Consider the following 21,413-nt stretch of genomic DNA (forward strand, 5'->3'; position numbering starts at 1 on the left):
GTCTATATCAATACAGACCTGTAGCAGAGTATGAAAGACAAACCAGCCCACTAACACCACACCCTGCATTCCTGAACACACAGCAAAGTGGGGAATCAAAATTTTTAAATTGTAGCTTGATCTTGTCTCAGGTAAATTTGAAGGAAAGAAAATCCACACATTTGGGGATCTAGAACTGAAAACGTTCTTCATGAAAAGGGATTGGGATGTGAACATGAAAAACATATCTCCTGCTTTTCTACTGAAACCTTCAAGGAGGAATAAACCTTGTCCTGTACTCATCCCAAGTTCCCCAGCGGGGACCCTGTAGATCAGCCTGGCAAAGGACAGGTTTCCAAGAAAAAAACAAAGAGAAGTTCACTAATTTATTCACATGCAGTACATACAGGAACACACAGTGATGAGTAACTCATGGAGTATTTTCAGTTTGCACTCATATTCAGTTTTAGGCTAAATAAAAGAAAAGGCGTTTGGAGCTTCTGGGCCAGGGAGGCAAGTTTGGGAAGTCAGTTCAGTCACTCAGTCGTGTCTGACTCTTTACAACTCCATGGGCTACAGCACGCCAGGCTTCCCCTGTCCATCAACAACTCCCGGAGCTTACTCAAACTCACGTCCATCAAGTCAGTGATGCCATCCAAGCATCTCATCCTGTCATCCCCTTCTTCTCCTGCCTTCAATCTTTCCCAGCATCAGGGTCTTTTCAAATGAGTCAGTTCTTTGCGTCAGGTGGCCAGACCATTGGAGTTTCAGCTTCAGTCCTTCCAAAGAATATCCAGGCGTGATTTCCTTTAGGATTGATTGAATATCCTTGCAGTCCAAGGGACTTTAAGAGTCTTCTCCAACACCACAGTTGAAAAGAATGAATTCTTCTGCACTCAACTTTCTTTATGGTCCATCTCTCACATCCATACATGACTAATGGAAAAACTATAACTTTGACTAGATGGACATTTGTTGGCAAAGTGATATCTCTTCTTTTTAATATGCTGTCTAGGTTGGCCATAGCTTTTTTTCCAAGAAGCAAGCATCTTTTAATTTCATGGCTGCAATCACCATCTGCAGTGATTTTGGAGCCTAAGAAAATAAAGTCTGTCACTGTTACCATTTTTTTCCTCATCTGTTTGCATGAAGTGATGGGACTGGATGCCATCATCTTAGTTTTCTGAATGTTGAGTTTTAAGCCAGCCTTTTTACTCTCTTTCATGTTCATCAAGAGGCTCTTTAGTTCTTCACTTTCTACCATAAGGGTAATGTCATCTATGTATCTGAGGTTATTCATATTTCTCCTGGAAATCTTGATTCCAGTTTGTGCTTCATCCAGCCTGGCATTTTTCATGATGTACTCTGCATATAAGTTAAATAAGCAGGGTGACAATATACAGCCTTGACGTACTTTCCCTATTTGGAACCAGTTCATTGTTCCATGTCCAGTTCTAACTGTTGCTTTGTGACCTGCGTACAGATTTCTCAGGAGGCAGGTAAAGCACTTCCCAGAGCCAGACTTGCACCAAAAAAAGGTCATGGTCACTGTTTGGTGGTCTGCTGCCAGTCTGATCCACTACAGCTTTTTGAATCCTGGCGAAACCAGTACATCTGAGAAGTATACTCAGCAAATAGGTGAGATGTACCAAAAACTGCAATGCCAGCAGCTGGCCTTGGTCAATAGAAAGAACCCAGTTCTTCTCCACGACAACGCCTGCCACACACAAAAAACCAGTGCTTCAAAAGCTGAATGAATTGGGCTATAAAGTATCACCTCATCCACCATATTTAGTTGACTTGCCAACTGATTACCACTTCTTGAATCCTCTTGATGACTTTTTGCAGGGAAAATGCTTCTGCAGCCAGCAGGTTACTGAAAATGCTTGCCAAGAGTTCATCGCAATCCTGAAGCACAGATTTTTACATTTCAGGAATAAACAAACTTATTTCTGGTTGGCAAAAATGTGTTGATTATAATAGTTCCTATTTTGATTAACAAAGGTGTGTCTGAGCCTACTTATAATGACTTAAAATTCACAGCCTGAAACTGCAGTTACGTTTGCACCAACCTAATACTTGACCTGGAGAAAGCAATGGCACCCCACTCCAGCACTCTTGCCTGGAAAATCCCATGGACGGAGGAGCCTGTGGGCCGCAGTCCATGGGGTTGCTAAGAGTCGGACACAACTGAGCGACTTCACTTTCATGCATTGGAGAAGGAAATGGCAACCCACTCCAGTGTTCTTGCCTGGAGAATCCCAGGGACGGGGGAGCCTGGTGGGCTGCTGTCTATGGGGTCACACAGAGTCGGACATGACTGAAGCGACACAGCAGCAGCAGCAATACTTGACCATTAAGTAAAATCTCTTTTTAAAATTTCACCTTTCAGACAGACACAAACTGGTTTTGTGCGAGTTTTGTGCAAATTATTGTAGCAAATAATTATAGTGTATACTTATTAGCTTACAGTTTACAAAGTGTTTTTGCACAGAGTGAAGGACAGGTCTCATTGTTCCAATATTAAAAATGAAAAAAAACAAAAGAGAGACTGAGATAATTCCCTAACATTCAGCTTGTAGGTGTCAGAGCTAGAACCCAAATCTGTGTTCTCTCTCTGACTTCTGCTTCCTCTCCACCTGGTGAAAATTTCTCACCAGGGAGAAATGAATTAACTCCTACAGAGCAGAAGAAATGTTCAGTATCCATATGAGAAAATTGACTGAATTAAAGTAATAGTAGCAGTGCCTTCCAGCTGAATTACAGACCTCAAATTGCTCACCTGACTGAAGGTCTGATGAAATTAGAATAATGAGATTTCAGGTTTTCTGATGAGGAAGCTAGAGGCAAAACATACAAGTAATGTAAGTAATATTAATCACCACACCACGTCTGACTCACTACTTAACTTAGCTAAGAACTGTCACTAGTTATCTGCCTCTACAAGGAGGAAGTCCCTGGCCACTGCACTCACTGACCTTCAACACCCCCCCGAAAGGAGTTTAGGGCTGCGAGCTGGAGAGACCGTCTGTGCTCTGGATTGCCTGGCAGAACAGGCTTCAACTAGTTAGACACTTTCAGGTAAAGATTTTATGAGCGCAAATTCTTGTACCTTCTCATACCTAGCAAACCACTAAAATCAGTAATGGAAGCATCTACTCTTGACTAGCAGCTACCTTCTGCCAAAGTACGTGCTTGATTGCCTGTGTGCCTTGTTACCAAAATGACATGTATACCGACCTCCCCTCTGACTCTTTGGAGCAGTTCCTCAGAGCTTTCTGAGAGGCTGTCTCCTGGGCTGTAGTTCTCATTTCAGATAAAATTTAACTCACAACTCTCACATTGTGCTTTTTTTTTTTTCACTTGAAAATAGTAAATAGGTAATGATTACCCTACAGTTTTGTGGGGTTTTTTTTGAAAATTGGAGTATAGTTGATTTACAATATTGTGTTAGCTTTGGGTGTACAGTAAAGTGATTCAGTTTTATATACACACACACATACATGTATGCACACACACACATACATATATCCATTCTTTTTCACATTATTTTCCATTGCAGGTTATCACAAGGTATTGACTATAATTCTCTCTACTATAAGTAGGTCCTTGTTGTTTATCTATTTTATATAAAGTAATGCGTATATGTTGGGTTTCCCACGTGGCTCAGTGGTAATGAATTCACCTGTGAAGCAGAAGATTCAAGTTTGATCCCTGAAAAAGAAGATGGCAACCCACTCTAGTATTCTTGCCTGGCAAATCCCATGGACAGAGGAGCCTGGTGGGCTACAGTCCATGGGATTACAAAGAGTTGGATATGAATTAGCCAGTACATGGTAGCAGCAATGTATATGTTAATACCAAAATCCTAATTTATCCCTTTCTCACTTTCCCCTTTGGTAACTATAAAATTGTTTTCTCTGTCTGTGAATTGGTTTTTGATTTGTAAATAAGTTTGTTTGTATTATTTTTTAAGATTCCGTGTATAAGTGACAACATGTGATATTTGTCTTTCTCTGTCTGACTTACTTCACTAGGTATGATAATGTCTAGGTCCATTTGCATTGCTGCAAACGGCATCACTTCATTCTTTTTTATGGCTGAATAGTAGGCCATGTGTGCGTGTACCGCATCCTCTGTGTCCATTCAAATGCAGGTGGACATTTAGGTTGTCTCCACGTCTTGTCTGTTTGGATAGTGCTGCTTTGGACTTTGGGGTGCATGTATCAGTTTGAATTAGTTTTCATCTCTCGCAGATATATGCCCAGGAATGGGATTGCACGATCTAATGGTAGCTCTATTTTTAGTTTTTAAGGAACCTCCATACTACTTTCCATAATGGTTGTACCAGCTTACATTCCCACCAGCAATGTAGGGGGGTTCCCTTTTCTCCATATTCTCTCCAGCATTTGTTATTTGTAGACTTTTAATGATGGTCATTCTGACCACTGTGCAGGGATACCTTGCTGTAGTTTTGATTTGTATTTCTCTGATTAGTAATGTTGAGCATCTTTCTATGTTGCCTATCGGCCATCTTTATGTCTTCTTTGGAGAAATGTCTAGTTATGTATTCTGCCCATTTTTGGATTGGATTGGTTTTTAAAAAAATATTGATGGAGAATATATTCAATACAGAGCTAATTCTGTGCTTGATGGTACACCAAGTGCTTTATTCAGATGAGCTATTAGCTAATTGTCATACCAACCCTGTGAGTAAAATGTTACTCCTTTGTTTTTATATACTCTGTAAGGGAATTGTTACAAAGAAGTTGAGTCACTTGTCCAAGGTCACACAGTTAACACAGAGTAGAGGCAGATTTCAATTCAAGTATTTGATTTAAAGCACTTGTCTTAACTATTAATCTTCAGTCTCCAAGCCTCCTTCATTGTGTTGTTGGGTTAGAATGTGTGATGTTTTAGTGATCTCTCAAAGAGTTAAACTGTGGCTAAAGTTAAGAGTTAAAGAGAAGTACTTGGAATCTGTAGGTGAATGATAACAAGATTAGTTTTACAGATAATTGAGTAATTTAGTAAGTAAGCATTTAATGGGGGCGCTGTGTATTAAATGCTCATGGCATGTGTTCTGGTTATGAACACTGCAAGCAAAGCTTTAGAGAAGTGGCAGGAGGAGCGAGAATCAACAGGTCACCAGCTGCAGGAGAGCTGGCGAGAATGGGTGTCACGGAGAGCCCATGGTGGCTTCACGCCCTTCCCCGGGGCAGCTCTGTTTCTACATGTGGCTCTGCTGCTGAGCTGTGCCTTCCTGGTAGCTTCCAGGGCCCCTCTGGTGATGTGTGGGACCCTGGATCTGGGCAGTGAAGGACCGGCCTCTGTAGTTGGTAGACCCACCCTCTGAGTGTTTCTCAATGGGTAAACCAGAGTTCCAGATTCTTGTGAATAGGAAACAACCCAGAAAAAGGGATCGACTATGTCTTTGTTAGAATTGCCGTATCTTTACCCTCTTCTCTGCTCGTATGTTTATGGTTGTTTTGCCTCCCTTAGGTCAAGAAGATTTTCCTTTTTGAATATAAATCTCTCTCTGAAGAATACTTAGTTTTCAACTATTGTCACTTAACTGTGCAAGGCAGGTGTTGACGTCCTGCCAGTAGGAATAATACTTGGTCTGGGGGCTTCTAAGGAAGACCATGCATGACTCTTGACACTTAGAGGTTTATATATACTTATGGCTTCTGAGTAGATTTGGGTGTGAATACTATAAAAAATATAATAAAATGCAGTCTCTGTGCTGTGGGTGGAGCTGGGGTAGGAGGCAGACTTGTGAGGGACTCTGAAATAGACTAGCATGAGAGGATTAAGATGCACCTGCTTTATTGCATTTCTTGAATTCCATTGGTGACATAGTGGCTCTGAAAATAACTTGTTGCTAACTTGGGCAGAAATGCCGATTGCAGTGCCACAGCTGGAATGTTAGGACTAATTTGGAAGGGTGCCAACTTCTGCTTAACTACTTTCAGGCTGTTGATTTTCTGGTGTTTCCTATTGCTGGCTGGGGTTGGTTGGAGAAGCCACGACAGAAAAGAGTACTTCCACCTGGTTCTCACGCCCCTTCTGATATAAGTACTTAGAGACGTTCCTTTGAGTTGTGGATGTGGACACCTGAAAAGTATTCCCTGAAATATCACCCAATAAATGTACCTTCTGCACAATATTTCAAGAGTTTGCCAGGTTGAAAACTAAAGAAGACAATTTGTATGATAAATACGTGAATAGCCTGAAAACTTAGTAAGGTCCAAATTTAGATATACATACACATAAATGCTAAATAAATTGGAAGGAAAAGGGAGAGGGAAGAGACTAACATTAGCTTTTTTTCTTTAGAGAGAGTAGCTTTTCATTAAACAGAATGGCTGACTGAAAAGTTCTTTCAGTGTTTTCTGATGAACGTAGAGAAATCTTACGTCTAATTAAATTCACTTCATACCTAAAAGTTTACATAAAGAGATTGATTATAGTCAAATGCTTATGACTAACAAAACAAACAGAAGTTGTCCATGAAAGATGTTTGCTGGAACTTTTAACATTCTTGTTTTCACCAGTGAAATGTAATGATAATTTGAAAGATTTTTTTATTTCTTGAAAGTTTTCTTTCAATTGAAATGCCATTTGTTTTCCTGGCTGTAGATTGCTTGCGGGCACATCAGTAGTTATGAAACCATAAGCTACTGGTTGCTGAAAATTACAGCAGTCTTTTTCTTTTTTTTTTAAGTAGAAATTGATAAACTGATTTTAAAGTTTATAAGGAAAAGCAAGGACATAAAATAGCCAAAATAATATTGAAAAAGAACAAAACAAGAGGACTTACATTACCTGAAACTGAGACATGGTTTAAAGATGTAACGAGGACAGTATGGCATTAGCAAAAGAATGGACCTATGGAGCAATGGACTACAGAATGAAGCAGGACAAAGGCTAATAGAGTTTCGCCAAGAGAACACACTGGTCATAGCAAACACCCTCTTCCAACAACACAAGAGAAGACTCTACACACGGACATCACCAGGTGGTCGACACTGAAATCAGATTGATTATATTCTTTGCAGCCAAAGATGGAAAAGCTCTACTCTATATAGTCAGCAAAAACAAGACACGGAGCTGACTGTGGCTTAGATCATGAACTTCTTATTGCCAAATTCAGACTGAAATTGAAGAAAGTGGGGAAAACCACTAGACCATTCAGGTATGACCTAAATCAAATACCCTTATGATTACACAGTGGAAGTGAGAAATAGATTTAAGGGACTAGATCTGAAGAGTGCCAGATGAACTATGGACAGAGGTTCGTGACATTGTACAGGAGACAGGGATCAAGACCATCCCCAAGAAAAAGAAATGCAAAAAGCAAAATGTCTGTCTTAGGAGGCCTTACAAATAGCTGTGAAAGAAGAGAAGCGAAAAGCAAAGGAGAGAAAGAATGATATACCCATTTGAATGCAGAGTTCCAAAGAATAGCAAGGAGAGATAAGAAAGCCTTCCTCAGTGATCAATGCAAAGAAATAGAGGAAAACAATAGAATAGGAAAGAATAGAGTTGTCTTCAAGAAAATTAGAGGTACCAAGGAAACATTTCATGCAAAGATGGGCTCGATAAAGGACAGAAATGGTATGGACCTAACAGAAGCAGAAATTAAGAAGAGGTGGCAAGAATACACAGAAGAACTGTACAAAAAAGATCTTCACGACCCAGATAATCACGATGGTGTGATCGCTCACTTAGAGCCAGACATCCTGGAATGTGAAGTCAAGTGGGCCTTAGGAAGCATCACTACGAACAAAGCTAGTGGAGGTGATGGAATTACAGTTGAGCTATTTCCAATCCTGAAAGATGATGCTGTGAAAGTGCTGCACTCAATATGCCAGCAAATTTGGGAAACTCAGCAGTGGCCACAGGACTGGAAAAGGTCAGTTTTTATTCCAATCCCAAAGAAAGGCAATGCCAAAGAATGCTCAAACTACTGCACAATTGCACTCATCTCACACGCTAGTAGTTCAGTTCAGTTCAGTCGCTCAGTCATGTCTGACTCTTTGCGACCCCATGAATTGCAGCACGCCAGGCCTCCCTGTCCATCATCAACTCCCAGAGTTCACTCAGGCTCATGTCCATCGAGTCAGTGATGCCATCCAGCCATCTCATCCTGGGTCTTCCCCTTCTCTTCTTGCTCCCAATCCCTCCCAGCATCAGAGTCTTTTCCAGTGAGTCAACTCTTCGCATGAGGTGGCCAAAGTATTGGAATTTCAGCTTTAGCATCAGTCCTTCCAAAGAACACGCTAATAGAGTATTGCTCAAAATTCTCCAAGCCGGGCTTTAGCAATACACGAACCGTGAACTTCCAGATGTTCAAACTGGTTTTAGAAAAGACAGAGGAACCAGAGGTCAAATTGCCAACCTCTAATGGATCATGGAAAAAGCAAGAGAGTTCTAGAAAAACATCTATTTCTGCTTTATTGACTATACCAAATCCTACACCATGTGGATCACAATAAACTGTGCAAAATGCTGAAAGAGATGGAATACCAGACCACCTGACCTGCCTCTTGAGAAATCTGTATGTAGGTCAGGAAGCAACAGTTAGAACTGGACATGGAACAACAGACTGCTTCCAGATAGAAAAAGGAGTATGTCAAGGTTGTATAGTGTCACCCTGCTTATTTAACTTCTATGCAGAGTCCATCATGAGAAACGCTGGGCTGGAAGAAACACAAGCTGGAATCAAGATTGCTGGGAGAAATATCAATCACCTCAGATATGCAGATGACACCACCCTTATGGCAGAAAGTGAAGAGGAGCTAAAGAGCCTCTTGATGCAGGTGAAAGAAGAGTGAAAAAGTTGGCTTAAAGCTCAACATTCAGAAAACAAAGATCATGGCATCTGGTCCCATCACTTCATGGGAAATAGATGAGGAAACAGTGGAAATAGTGTCAGACTTTATTTTGGGGGGCTTCAAAATCACTGCAGATGGTGATTGCAAGCCATGAAATTAAAAGATGCTTACTCCTTGAAAGTCATGAGCAACCTAGACAGCATATTAAAAAGCAGAGACATAGTTTGTCAACAAAGGTCCATCTAGTCAAGGCTATGGTTTTTCCATTGGTCACGTATCAATGTGAGAGTTAGATTATAAAGAAAGCTGAGTGCCGAAGAATTGATGCGTTTGAACTATGCTGTTGGAGAAGATTCTTGATAGTCCCTTGGACTGCAGGGAGATCCAACCAGTCCATCCTAAAGGAGATCAGTCTTGGGTGTTCATTGGAAGGACTGATGTTGAAGCTGAAACTCCAATACTTTGGCCGCCTGATGCAAAGAGCTGACTCAATTTAAAAGACTCTGATGCTGGGCAGGATTGGGGGCAGGAGGAGAAGTGGACAACAGAGGATGAGATTGCTGGGTGGCATCACCGACTTGATTGACATGAGTTTGGGTAAACTCTGGAAGTTCGTGATGGACAGGGAGGCCTGGCATGCTGCGATTCATGGGGTTGCAAAGAGCTGGACATGATGAGTGACTGCATTGAACTTATAGAGCAATGGAATAAATTGTCTTCAATAAATGGTGTTGGAAAGTATGTTTCCCAGTTCAGATGGGGGTACCAGATATACTATCCCATAATACGCTACTTTGGCATGTTGACCAAAAAAAAAAAAAAAAGGCACAATGTAAGAGTTGTGAGTTAAGTTTTATTGGGGGCAAAAAGAGGACTATAGCCCAGGAGGCAGCATCTCAGATACCTCTCAGAAAGTGCCCTGAAGGGGTAGCAGGAAGGTCAGTATATTTGTGACTTTGGGGAAGGGGGGGGTACACAAAATGAATCACATGTTTATTGCAGAAGGTTTCTGCTAGTCTTGTGAGCCTTACTGCTCATTACAAGGAACAGGCATCACCATGAAGGATTTTAGTGCTTTCGTAGATACAAGGAGATGCAAGAATTAGGCTCATATAATCTTACCCTGAAAATATCTAACTCTCTGAAGACCTCTTCTGCCATTTTTTCCCAGAACACAGAGTGTCTCACTTCTAATCTCCAAGCTGAACTCCTTTCAGGAGTGTTTTGAAGTTCAACAGCTGAAGCAGCTCATAATTTGATCCTTGTAGAGGTAGAAGTCAAATGCCAAGTTGTAGGTGACACCATTTTTGTGAAGTTGTAGAACGTCTAAAGCTGTGATGACAGAAGTGAAACCGGTGGATGCTTCTGGGTGTGTGGGTTGGGGAAGATGCTGTAAAGAGCCTTGAGGGAGCTCTGTGAATGATGGAAACGTGCCGTTTCTTGACGGTGGCGTGTGTTACATCAAACTGGAGACTTGATATTTACGCATGTCACTCAATGTAGATTATACCCTCAAAATTAAAAATGTCACTTCTAAACAGCAAGGTCCTACTGTATAGCACAGGGAACTATTTTCAATGTCTTATAATAACCTATACTGGAAAATAATCTGAAAAAGAATATAAGCATGTATATGTGTAGTTGAATCACTTTGCCATACACCAGAAACTAACACAATGTTGTATTAGCTGTATACCTCAATGAAAAGAAGTCTCATCCATAGAAACCCACAGTATTTTCTCATCTCTTGATTCTTTTTCCTATGCTCTTTAAAGTGTTGGATCGCTTAGACCCACTATTCTGAGCCTTTCAATAAATATGAGCTCCTTTTTATCTCACCCATGCAGAGTCCTTCCTGTTGAACATGAGTCGGGAATTCCTGGTGGGAGACAGTCACAGTGTTCTTTCATTCTTGAAGCATCTGCTGACGGCTTGCTTTTGTGTAGTGAAAATGCAGGGGAGGCATTAATTATATCACAATGCCCTTCAGAAGTAGAGTAGGCGAGATGTGGGAATTCAGGGAAGACTAGCATAAGGTGGATAGAGAAGATGATTGACATCGCGCATGATCTTTGGAATCAAGCCAAGAAAAGGCAAATCGATTATTCTTCTCAGGAAAGAATTATCCTAATCTTTAAACATATAAATATAAACATTAACTGTCTTTAATCTGCTAAATTTATTTCCTTTAAGTTTTGCACCATTAAAAACCTACAAAGGACCCAAATGTTGTGTCTGATATAGATGTACATCTGCCGTGAATGCTGACTTTATTTTAGAAAGTGTTACTTTGTATGCTTTGATTCCGGCTGGCACTGCTGACACCATTAGTTCAATGCTGGCTTAATTTGTCTCTTCTCTGTTTTTCCTCCAATCAGTTTGATAAAGGCTACTCTTACAACATCCGTCACAGCTACGGAAAGGAAGGCAAGAGGACAGACTACACACCTTACAGCTGCATGAAGATCATCCTCACCAACACACCAGGCCAAGGGGATTATCACGGTCAGTGCTTTCTCTGACATGTCTGTAGCGCACAGAAGCCCAGGAGCTCTGTGGGGAACAGTGCAGCAGACTTTGCATTACTAAAGGGAGCGGGCTTGGGGCTTCCTGTCAGTCATCAGGACAAGCCGGAGGTCCACTGGCTGTTATAGTTTGTTTTATTACTGAGCCGGGCCAGTAAGAGAACTTGGTCCCGCTGTGTTCCGCTTTGTGCTGAGCCAGGCTCTTCAGGCCTCCAGCTTCTTCACCTGCTGTTCTCTTTCTTATGCATGAGGCTTAGACAGCTGATCAAAGCTTTTTAAATTTGAGTGCCTCAAATTTTAGAAGGGTAGATTCATTAATTTTCTATCTGATTAACAAACAAAGGCTAAGCGAGGGATTTAACAAGTCATGATTTCACATATCTATCAGTTTGCCTAAGTTGTAGGTTAAAAAAAAGTTAATACCAACCTAGGTAGCATATTCAAAAGCAGAGACATTACTTTGCCAACAAAGGTCCGTCTAGTCAAGGCTATGATTTTTCCTGTGGTCATGTATGGATGTCAGAGTTGGACTGTGAAGAAAGCTGAGTGCTGAAGAATTGGTGCTTTTGAACTGTGGTGTTGGAGAAGACTCTTGAGAGTCCCTTGGACTGCAACGAGATCCAACCAGTCCATTCTGAAGGAGATCAGCCTTGGGTGTTCTTTGGAAGGAATGATGCTGATGCTGAAACTCCAATACTTTGTCCACCTCATGCGAAGAGTTGACTCATTGGAAGATTCTGATGCTGGGAGGGATTGGGAGCAGGAGGAAAAGTGGATGACAGAGGATGAGATGGCTGGATGGCATCACCGACTTGATGGACGTGAGTCTGAGTGAACTCCGGGAGTTGGTGATGGACAGGGATGCCTGGCGTGCTGCAATTTATGGGGTCGCAAAGAGTTGGACACGACTGAGCGACTGAACTAAACTGAACTGAATTTACTTGGCCAAGTGCAGCTCTCGAAGAGAGGGTTCTGTCTGTTTCCAGGTCCTCAGTGCATTGCTTATTTACTTCAGTTTCAGCTCAGTCACTCAGTTGTGTCTGAATCTGTGACCTAATGGACTGTAGCACGTCAGGCTTCCTTGTCCTTCACCAACTTCTGGAGCTTACTCAAACTCATGTCCATCGAGTTGGTAATGCCATCCCACCATCTCATCTTCTGTCATCCCATTTGCCTCCTGTCTTCCATCTTTCCCAGCATCAGGGTCTTTTCAAATGACTCAGTTCTTCGCATCAGGAGGCCAAAGTATTGGAGTTTCAGCTTTAGCATCAGTCCTTCCAATGAATATTCAGGACTGATCTCCTTTAGGATGGACTGGTTGGATCTCCTTGCAGTTGAAGGGACTCTCAAGAGTCTTCAGCAATGCCACAGTTCAAAAGCATCAGTTCTTTGGTGCTTCAGTTCAGTTCAGTTTAGTTGCTCAGTCGTGTCCAACTCTTTGTGACCCCATGAGTTACAGGACGCCAGGCCTCCCTGTCCATCACCAACTCCCGGAGTTTACCCAAACTCATGTCCATCGAGTAGGTGATGCCATCCAGCCATCTCATTCTCTGTCGTCCCCTTCTCCTTCTGCCCCTAATCCCTCCCAGCGTCAGGGTCTTTTCCAATGAGTCAACTCTTCGCGTGAGTTGGCCAAAAAAGTATTGGAGTTTGAGCTTCAATATCAGTCCTTCCAATGAACATCCAGGACTGATCTCCTTTAGGATGGACTGGTTGGATCTCGTTGCAGTCCAAGGGACTCTCAAGAGTCTTCTCCAACACCACAGTTCAAAAGTATCAATTCTTTGGCACTCAGCTTTCTTCACAGTCCAACTCTCACATCCATACATGACCACTGGAAAAACCATAGCCTTGACTAGATGGACCTTTATTGGCAAAGTAATGTCTCTACTTTTTAATGTGCTATCTATGTTAGACATAAATTTCCTTCCAAGGAGTAAGAGTGTTTTAATTTCATGGCTGCAGTCACCATCTGCAGTGATTTTGGAGCCCCCAAAAATAAAGTCTGACACTAGCTTTCTTTATAGTCCAACTCTCCCATCAGTACATGACTGTTGGAAAAACCATAGCTTTGACTAGATGGACCTTTGTTGGCAAAGTAATGTCTCTTCTTTTTTAACATGCTCTCTAGGTCATTGCTTCTCTTCCAAGGAGCAAGAGTCTTTTAACTTCATGGCTGCAACACCATCTGCAGTGACCCTGGAGCCCCCAAAATAAAGTTGCTCACTGTTTCCATTGTTTCCCCGTCTGTGTGCCATGACATGGGGGGACCGCATGCCATGATCTTAGTTTGCTGAATGTTGAGTTTTAAGCCAACTTTTTCACTCTCTTTCACTTTCATCAAGAGGTTCTTTCGTTTTTCTTCACTTTCTGCCATAAGGGTGGTGTCATCTGCGTATCTGTGGTTATTGATATTTCTCCTGGCAAACTTGAGTCCAGCCTGTGCTTCTTCCAGCACAGCATTTCTCATGATGTACTCTGCATAGAAGTTAAATAAGCAGGGTGAAAATATACAGCCTTGACATACTCCTTTTCCTATTTGGAACCAGTCTGTTGTTCCATGTCCAGTTCTGACTGTTGCTTCCTGACCTGCATACAGATTTCTCAGGAGGCAGGTCAGGTGGTCTGGTATTCCCATCTCTTTCAGAATTTTCCACAGTTGATTGTGATCCACACAGTCAAGGGCTTTGGCATATCAATAAAGCAGAAATAGATGTTTTTCTGTGACTCTCTTGCTTTTTCAGTGATCCATTAGATGTTAACAATTTGATCTCTGGTTCCTCTGTCTTTTCTAAAACCATCTTGAACATCTGGAAGTTCATGGTTCACGTATTGCTGAAGCCTGGCTTGGAGAGTTTTAAGCATTACTATACTAGCATGTAAGATGAGTGCAATTGTGTGGTAGTTTGAGCATTCTTAAAAACAGACTTCCCTGGTAGTTCAGATGGTAAAGCGTCTGCCTACAATGCAGGAGACCCAGGTTCGATCCCTGGGTTGGGAAGATCCCCTGGAGAAGGAAATGGCAACCCACTCCAGTATTCTTGACTGGAGAATCTCATGGATGGAGGAGCCTGGTGGGCTATTGTCCAAGGGGTCCCCAAGAGTTGAGTGACTTCACATTCACTTTTGAACATTCTTTGGCACTACCTTTCTTTGGGGTTGGAATAAAAACTAACTTTTTCCAGTCCTGTGGCCACTGCTGAGTTTTCCAAATTTGCTGGCATATTGAGTGCAACACTTTCACAGCATCATCTTTCAGGATTGGAAATAGTTCAACTGGTGTTCCATCACCTCCACTAGCTTTGTTCATAGTGATGCTTTCTAAGGCCCACTTGACTTCATATTCCAGGATGTCTGTCTCTAGGTGAGTGATCACATGACTGTGATTATCCGGGTCATGAAGATCCTTTTTGTACAGTTCTTCTGTGTATTCTTGCCACCTCTTCTTAATATCTTCTGCTTCTGTTAGGTCCATACCATTTCTGTCCTTATTGAGCCCATCTTTCTGTGAAATGTTCCCTTGTATCTCTAATTTTCTTGAAGAGCTCTCTAGTCTTTCCCATTCTTTTGTTTTCCTCTATTTCTTTGCATTGATCACTGAGGAAGGCTTTCTTATGTCTCCTTGATATTCTTTGGAACTTTTTTGCATTTCTTTTTCTTGGGGATGTTCTTGATCCCTGTCTCCTGTACAATGTCACGAACCTCCGTCCATAGTTCATCGGGCACTCTGTCTATCAGATCTAGTCCCTTAAATCTATTTCTCACTTCCACTGTATAGTCATAAGGGATTTGATTTAGGTCATACCTGAATGGTCTAGTGGTTTTCTCCACCTTCTTTAATTTCAGTCTGTATTTGGCAATAAGGAGTTCATGATCTGAGTCACAGTCAGCTCCTGGTCTTGTTTTTGCTGACTTGTATAGAGCTTCTCCATCTTTGTCTGCAAAGCATATAATCAATCTGATTTCAGTGTTGACCACCTGGTGATGTCCATGTGTAGAGTCTTCTCATGTATTGTTGAAAGAGGATGTTTGCTATGACCAGTGCGTTGTCTTGGCAAAACTCTATTAGCCTTTGCCCTGCTTCATTCCATAAAGGCCAAATTTGCCTGTTACTCCCGGTGTCTCTTGACTTCCTACTTTTGCATTCCAGTCCCCTATAAGGAAAAGGACATCTTTTTTGGATGTTAGTTCTAGAAGGTCTTGTAGGTCTTCATAGAACCGTTCAACTTGAGCTTCCTCAGCATTACTGGTTGGGGCATAGACTTGGATTACTGTGATATTGAATGGTTTGCCTTGGAAACAAACAGAGATCATTCTGTCGTTTTTGAGATTGCATCCAAGTACTACATTTTGGACTCTTTTGTTGACTATGATGGCTATTCCATTTCTTCTAAGGGATTCCTGACCATAGTAGTAGATATAATGGTCATCTGACTTAAATTCACCCATTCCAGTCCATTTTAGTTTGCTGATTCCTAGAATGTCAATATTCAGTCTTGCCGTCTCCTGTGTGACTGCTTCTAATTTGCCTTGATTCATGGACCTAACATTCCAGGTTTCTATGCAATATTGTTCTTTACAGCATTGGACCTTGCTTCTATCACCAGTCCCATCCACAACTGGGCATTGTTTTTGCTTTGGCTCCATCCATTCATTCTTTCTGGAGTTATTTCTCCACTGATCTCCGGTAGCATATTGGGCACCTACCGACCTGGGGAGTTCCTCTTTCAGTATCCTATCTTTTTGCCTTTTCATACTGTTCATGGGGTTCTCAAGGCAAGAATACTGAAGTGGTTTGCCATTCCCTTCTCCAGTGGACCACATTCTGTCAGACCTCTCCACCATGATCCGCCCGTCTGGGGTGGCCCCCATGGCGTGGTCTAGTTTCATTGAGTTATACAAGCTATGTTCCGTGTGATCAGATTGGCTGGTTGTCTGTGATTGTGGTTTCTGGTCTGTCTCCTCTGGTGCCCTCTCTCAGTGCCTACCATCTGACTTGGTTTTCTCTCACCTTGGGTATGGGGTGTCTCTTCATGGCTGCTTCAGCAACGTGCAGCCGCTGCTGCTTACCTTGGACGTGGGGTAGCTCCTCTCGGCCACCACCCCTGACCTTAGATGTGGGGAAGTAGGCATAAAATTAACATCTGTAAATGATGTGAGATTTTTATATTTCCTAGTGTTTTCACATTTTTTCTTTTCATTTATGCCATCTATCTTCCTTTATGCTTTTATGTATTTTTGTAAACTAGAAAAAATATGTGCAATTGAAAGATTGAATGAAATTTTTAGGTAAAATTCTTCATAGCTACTTGGTGATTATTTCAGGTTGTTAGCAAGTAGCATGATTAAAGGTGTTCCCCTTCCTAATGAGTGGGCGGCTTCTCCTGAGAACGGTGAAAGCTTTGTGTCACTCTCAAGCCTGTAGTGCCCTGATAACGCACAGCTCAGCTGTCACTTAGATGAAGAGAGGAAAGCAGCTGCACCCATGGGCAATTAACCCTTTTATTAATAGGCCATTGGACAGTTGAGGGCTGCTCAGGAGTCTCTGGAGCATGGTGTTGTGTTGAGTCTGGGTGGATAACCTGCTGTTGTGCTGCTTGTCATTGCCAGGGTGCCCGTTCCGACACAGTGACCCCGAGCTGCTGAGGCAGAAACTGCAGGCCTACAAGATCCCTCCTGCAGGGATCAGCCAGGTAGGTTGGACCCTCCCTGCAGTCTCAACAACTAGACAGTGGGCAGGCCCTCGGTTTCAGGTCATGTTCTAGCAGGGATGCTGTGTACTGCCTGCTTGGCCTCACACCACAGCCCCTCTTCTAAGTGAATTAACCCAAAGCTTTGGCTTCTCTGGTTTAGACTCCTTGGATAGTCTAGTTCTTCTCTCTGGTAGGCAACATTTTTGTGTAATAACGCTGAAACCCCCCCTTTTTTTTCACTCTCTCTCTCTCTGTTTGCTTTACTACCTCAATGAGGGGCATTTTAGAAAATAAGATTTTAGAGGAATGCATTGAAGCTTATTAATGAAGCTGAAAATCAGTGACATCGTGTTGCTTTTTGGAGACTTTCTGTGCTGTGGTAGAAAGGTAGAGCAGTGCGTGCTGCCCGTGTGTTCTGATTTACTTACTAATCAGATCCACACTTAGGAGGATAGTTCATCAGGTCCAATGGTTCATCAGATGCTTTGTCTCAGAAACCACTTAGGTAAAAAAAGAAATGCTCGAAGGTAACAGCAAATGGTTAAGAGTGTGTCTTTTAATAAATATGCTTTAAAAAAAAACCTGTGAGCTCGCAGAGATGCACTCTCTCTGTGAGTTGGCTTGGGATTTGAAGGCATTTAAAAGGAGTTTCTGGTTTCTTAGCTTAAGAAGAACACTATTTTAGAGCCAGAACATCTAATTCGTTATATATCAGTTTTTCTTGAAAAAAAAATTATTTTAGAAAATTCTGTTTCTGCTGTGTCCAGAGTTTATATTGAGTTTAATCAATTGAATTCGTATCTTGGTTTTTCCATCCTCTGGAAAAGGCAGTGTCCAAGGTGCCCAGCTATTTGCAGATGCTAAGAAGAAATTGGATATAAACCCATGTTCCTATAAAACCTGTCATATGAGAGAGGCACACATAGAGTGTCTTGGTTCTTCTGCATACAGGAGTTGGTAGTCAGATTGGGAGGCTGAGAATCACTTCTTGGAAGGGATGCTCTGTGAATTAGACCATGAGTGTACGGGAGGTGGCTAGGAAGAGAGAAAGTATGAATAAAAGGCAATAAGCGTATAGGGTTGCTAGCATTTCAAGCTTAAGGTATTGGTAGCACCAGTATATCAACATTAATAGGTCACTTGAAAGGAGTTTTTGTTGGTTTGAGAGATTAGATTTCGAGCTGGGACAGTTAAATGACAGATTTGTAGTGTGTTAGAGAAGTAGCAGGGAAGTTCCAGCTGGAAATCTGGTGTTCTTTTGGGTTAGAATTATAGATCTAACAATAAATTGGATTGGAATGAACATTAGAGGAGAGTGCTTCCTTTGTGGAGTTGGGTGGGGATGTAGTATGGGCACAGAGCTCCTGGGTCATTGGTACCAGAGATGGAAGCCAGGCCTCTGACTCCATGGTGTTTTCTCAATCCCAGTCTGCTTTAGAGCTGATTGTCATGAGTTTTCTCTGGGAGAAGGGAGCAGATAATGAGAGAGGGGGAGGGAGTCAAAGCCAGGACTCAGGATGCAATCTTGGCTCACGCTTCCCTCTGTCAGACAGTAGAAGGAAATAGATCAGAGAGGATAGAGCAGAAATGAGGGGAGAGGGAAGAAATGCATTAGGAAGTGCTGGCTATAAAAATCAGCACAGAACTATGAGAGGAGGGCATAGTCCTTCATAGTGGAGAGAGAGTCCTTTGTAGTGGAGAGACTGGCTGAGGTTAGGACTGAGGAGAGGCAGCTGGATCCGGTGAGAGGCATCAGTATCTCAAGGAACGCAGAGCAAGACCACAGACACACAGAGGAGTGAGTGAGGCAGTGGCTCGGACCCGCAGGCAGCGAGCACATCTCCCAGAAAGTTGGCTCTGTCACCGTGAGCCTCTCAGGTGGTTTGCCTGCATGTTTGGGGCTACAGTGGACCTGAGCCTGTTTGTAGGAAAAGAACCCGTCACAGAGGCTGGGCTTGATAAAGACAGAAGCAAAGACAGCCCCTCTCTAACTAAGCAGTATTAGCTTCTCTCCGTTACATCATGACCACGCTGTACATGCCTGTGGTCTTTTTTTCGTCCAGTGTTCTTGAGACAAGAGTGACATACAGCACTGTGTAAGGTGCCGCACAGTGCTCTGATTTATAGATGGTGTGATGTGATGACCACAGTAAAATTAGCAAATCTATGTCATCATATACATACAAAAGTAAAGAAATAGAAAAAACGTTGTTTCCTTGTTATGAAAACTCTTAGAGCTTACTGTCTTTACTTTCATATATAATGTATATTTATCATGTTGTACGTTACATCCTTAGTAATTATTTTTCTTACAACTGGAAGTTCCTGTCTTTTGATTGCCTTCATCCAGTTCCCCTTCCCACAACCCTACCTCTGAAAATCACAAATCTGGTCCTTTTTTCCTTGGTTGGTTGGTTGGTTTTTGAAGTGACCTTCACACCATGTTAGTCCCTGGTATACAACATAGTGATTTGCTATTTCTGTTTCAGTATTTCACGTTCTCCATTTTAGTAAACATCTGTTTTTCTTTGTATCTTTGACTCTATTTATATTTGTTCGTTTTGTTTTTTAGATTCCACATACAGGTGAAATCATACAGTATTTGTCTTTCTCTGTCTGACTTATTAAGTGTGATAATCTCTAGGTCTATCCATATTAATGGCAATATTTCATTCTTTTTATGGCTGAATAACATTCCATTGTATATATGTACCACATCTTCATTATCCATTCGTCTGCTGATGGGTACTTTATGAACAATCACTTCTAAAAAAATATACGCTATTAACATGTTTATTGAAAAGAGTGATGCTTTTATTTAACAGTAGTGACTATGTTTGTGTATTCTTTTTTTTGAAAAAGATACGTAGTGCTTCATGAATTTGTGTGTCATTCTTATGCAGGGGCCATGCTAATATTCGCTGTATCATTCCCATTTTAGTATGCAGTCAAAGCAAGCACATGTTTGTACATTCTTAGCTCTGACTCCATTGCATTCCTCCATTTATGTTCAGTTTGCAAGTAGATCCCTTAGTTAGTTGAAGCATGATCCTTTGGACCCACTTTGTAACCTTTTTCGAGATGCACAGGGCATAGGGGTGGGCTGTAGATAATGTTGTACTGTTATTTAATGCCTTTATTGAGTGGCTCTCAGTAGAGTAAAGCAGCTTAGGGCTATATTCTAAAAGGAATAAAGTTGATGGATGAAAAATCACGTAAAACATTTGGATGGATACTTAGTTGCAGCTCCAAGTGCATGTTAAAATATTAAAAGAAAGTCAAGAAAAATATCATTTAAATGCATTTAAGGTAAAACTCAGAGCTATTTTTATTTCAAAGAAAAACTACTTGAAAAAGATACCATCAACATTAAGAAGTGCTTGTATCTTCTTATAAATTTTATAATATTATTAAAATAATCAGAATTTTATTGGTCAGATGAGAGATCATTGTGATTTAACTGGCATCACCTACTTGCATAAAAGCATATTTATAGGATCACATTTTATCATCCTTTTTGAATGAGCTTGGTGTCCAGCTTAGGAAGACCAGAATTGAACAACACAGTAAAGCCAAAGGTGATAGGTAGTCCTGCATTTGTTCCTCAGCCCTCCCCCAGAAGAGAAAATCATGGAAGTCAGGTCACCAACAAGACACCAGAATCCTAAGTGTTCATACCACAACAGCATAGTTTAAAAGCACGTGAAGTAAGGAGAGAGAGACCTGAGTAGAGAACTGGACAGACGCACAGGTGACATCTGGAGACGTGAGCACTGCTCTTTCAGGAATGACTGAAATGGGCAGACAGAGGATGAGTAGGGGTGTAGATGACTTGAGCCACACTCACATCTGTAGACATGCCATCCCACAGCAGGTGAGGAGACTCACTCAGATAGGTCACCTTCTGGGTCTTAAAAAGTTCATTACAAATTTAAATGAATTGAAATCAGACAGTGTTCTCTGACTGTAACCATTATAATAAGACAAGAAAAAGAAATCAAAGGCAGATTAGAAGGGGAGAAACAAAACCTTCCTCTATTCTGAGTGTGATTATCTATGAAAAAAAACTCAAAGAACCCACCAGAATGTAAAAAAGTTTTATCATATGCAGTCATATCAAGAAGGCATAAATGTTTTAAAATGAATTTATTTATAAAATATGTGTAAGATCTTTATGCTGAGACACTGATGAAAGCAGTCAAAGAACAGAGTTGGAGGTACACACTGCCTGTTTCAAGGCTTAATGTTGAGCTGCTGTAGCTCTAACCACACCAAAACAGTGTGGTTCTAGGGAAATGACAATAGGAAAAGAGAACTTTTTCAACAAGTAGTTCTGGAACAACTGTACTAGCTCTAGTCCATATCCCCCACCACCT

At 41.6% G+C, this 21,413-nt stretch overlaps 1 protein-coding gene, 1 non-coding gene and 1 pseudogene across 2 annotated transcripts in view; 2 read left to right on the plus strand and 1 right to left on the minus strand.

Annotated features, from left to right (window-relative positions):
• Positions 1-21,413, plus strand: part of PRIM2 (DNA primase subunit 2) — a 290,358-nt gene that overhangs the window by 237,458 nt on the left and 31,487 nt on the right. Inside the window, exons 11-12 of the mRNA XM_040249226.1 lie at positions 11,198-11,324; positions 16,955-17,037. Coding sequence (XP_040105160.1) covers positions 11,198-11,324; positions 16,955-17,037 — 210 coding nt within the window. The remainder of the gene's footprint in view (positions 1-11,197; positions 11,325-16,954; positions 17,038-21,413) is intronic.
• Positions 14,274-14,345, plus strand: TRNAC-ACA. The gene has a single exon. It is a non-coding gene; the product is annotated as a tRNA-Cys (tRNA).
• Positions 19,896-19,996, minus strand: LOC120870671 (annotated as a pseudogene).

This window comes from Oryx dammah, unplaced genomic scaffold (genome assembly GCF_014754425.2).
Source record: "Oryx dammah isolate SB20612 unplaced genomic scaffold, SCBI_Odam_1.1 HiC_scaffold_11, whole genome shotgun sequence".
Classification (NCBI taxonomy): domain Eukaryota; kingdom Metazoa; phylum Chordata; class Mammalia; order Artiodactyla; family Bovidae; genus Oryx; species Oryx dammah.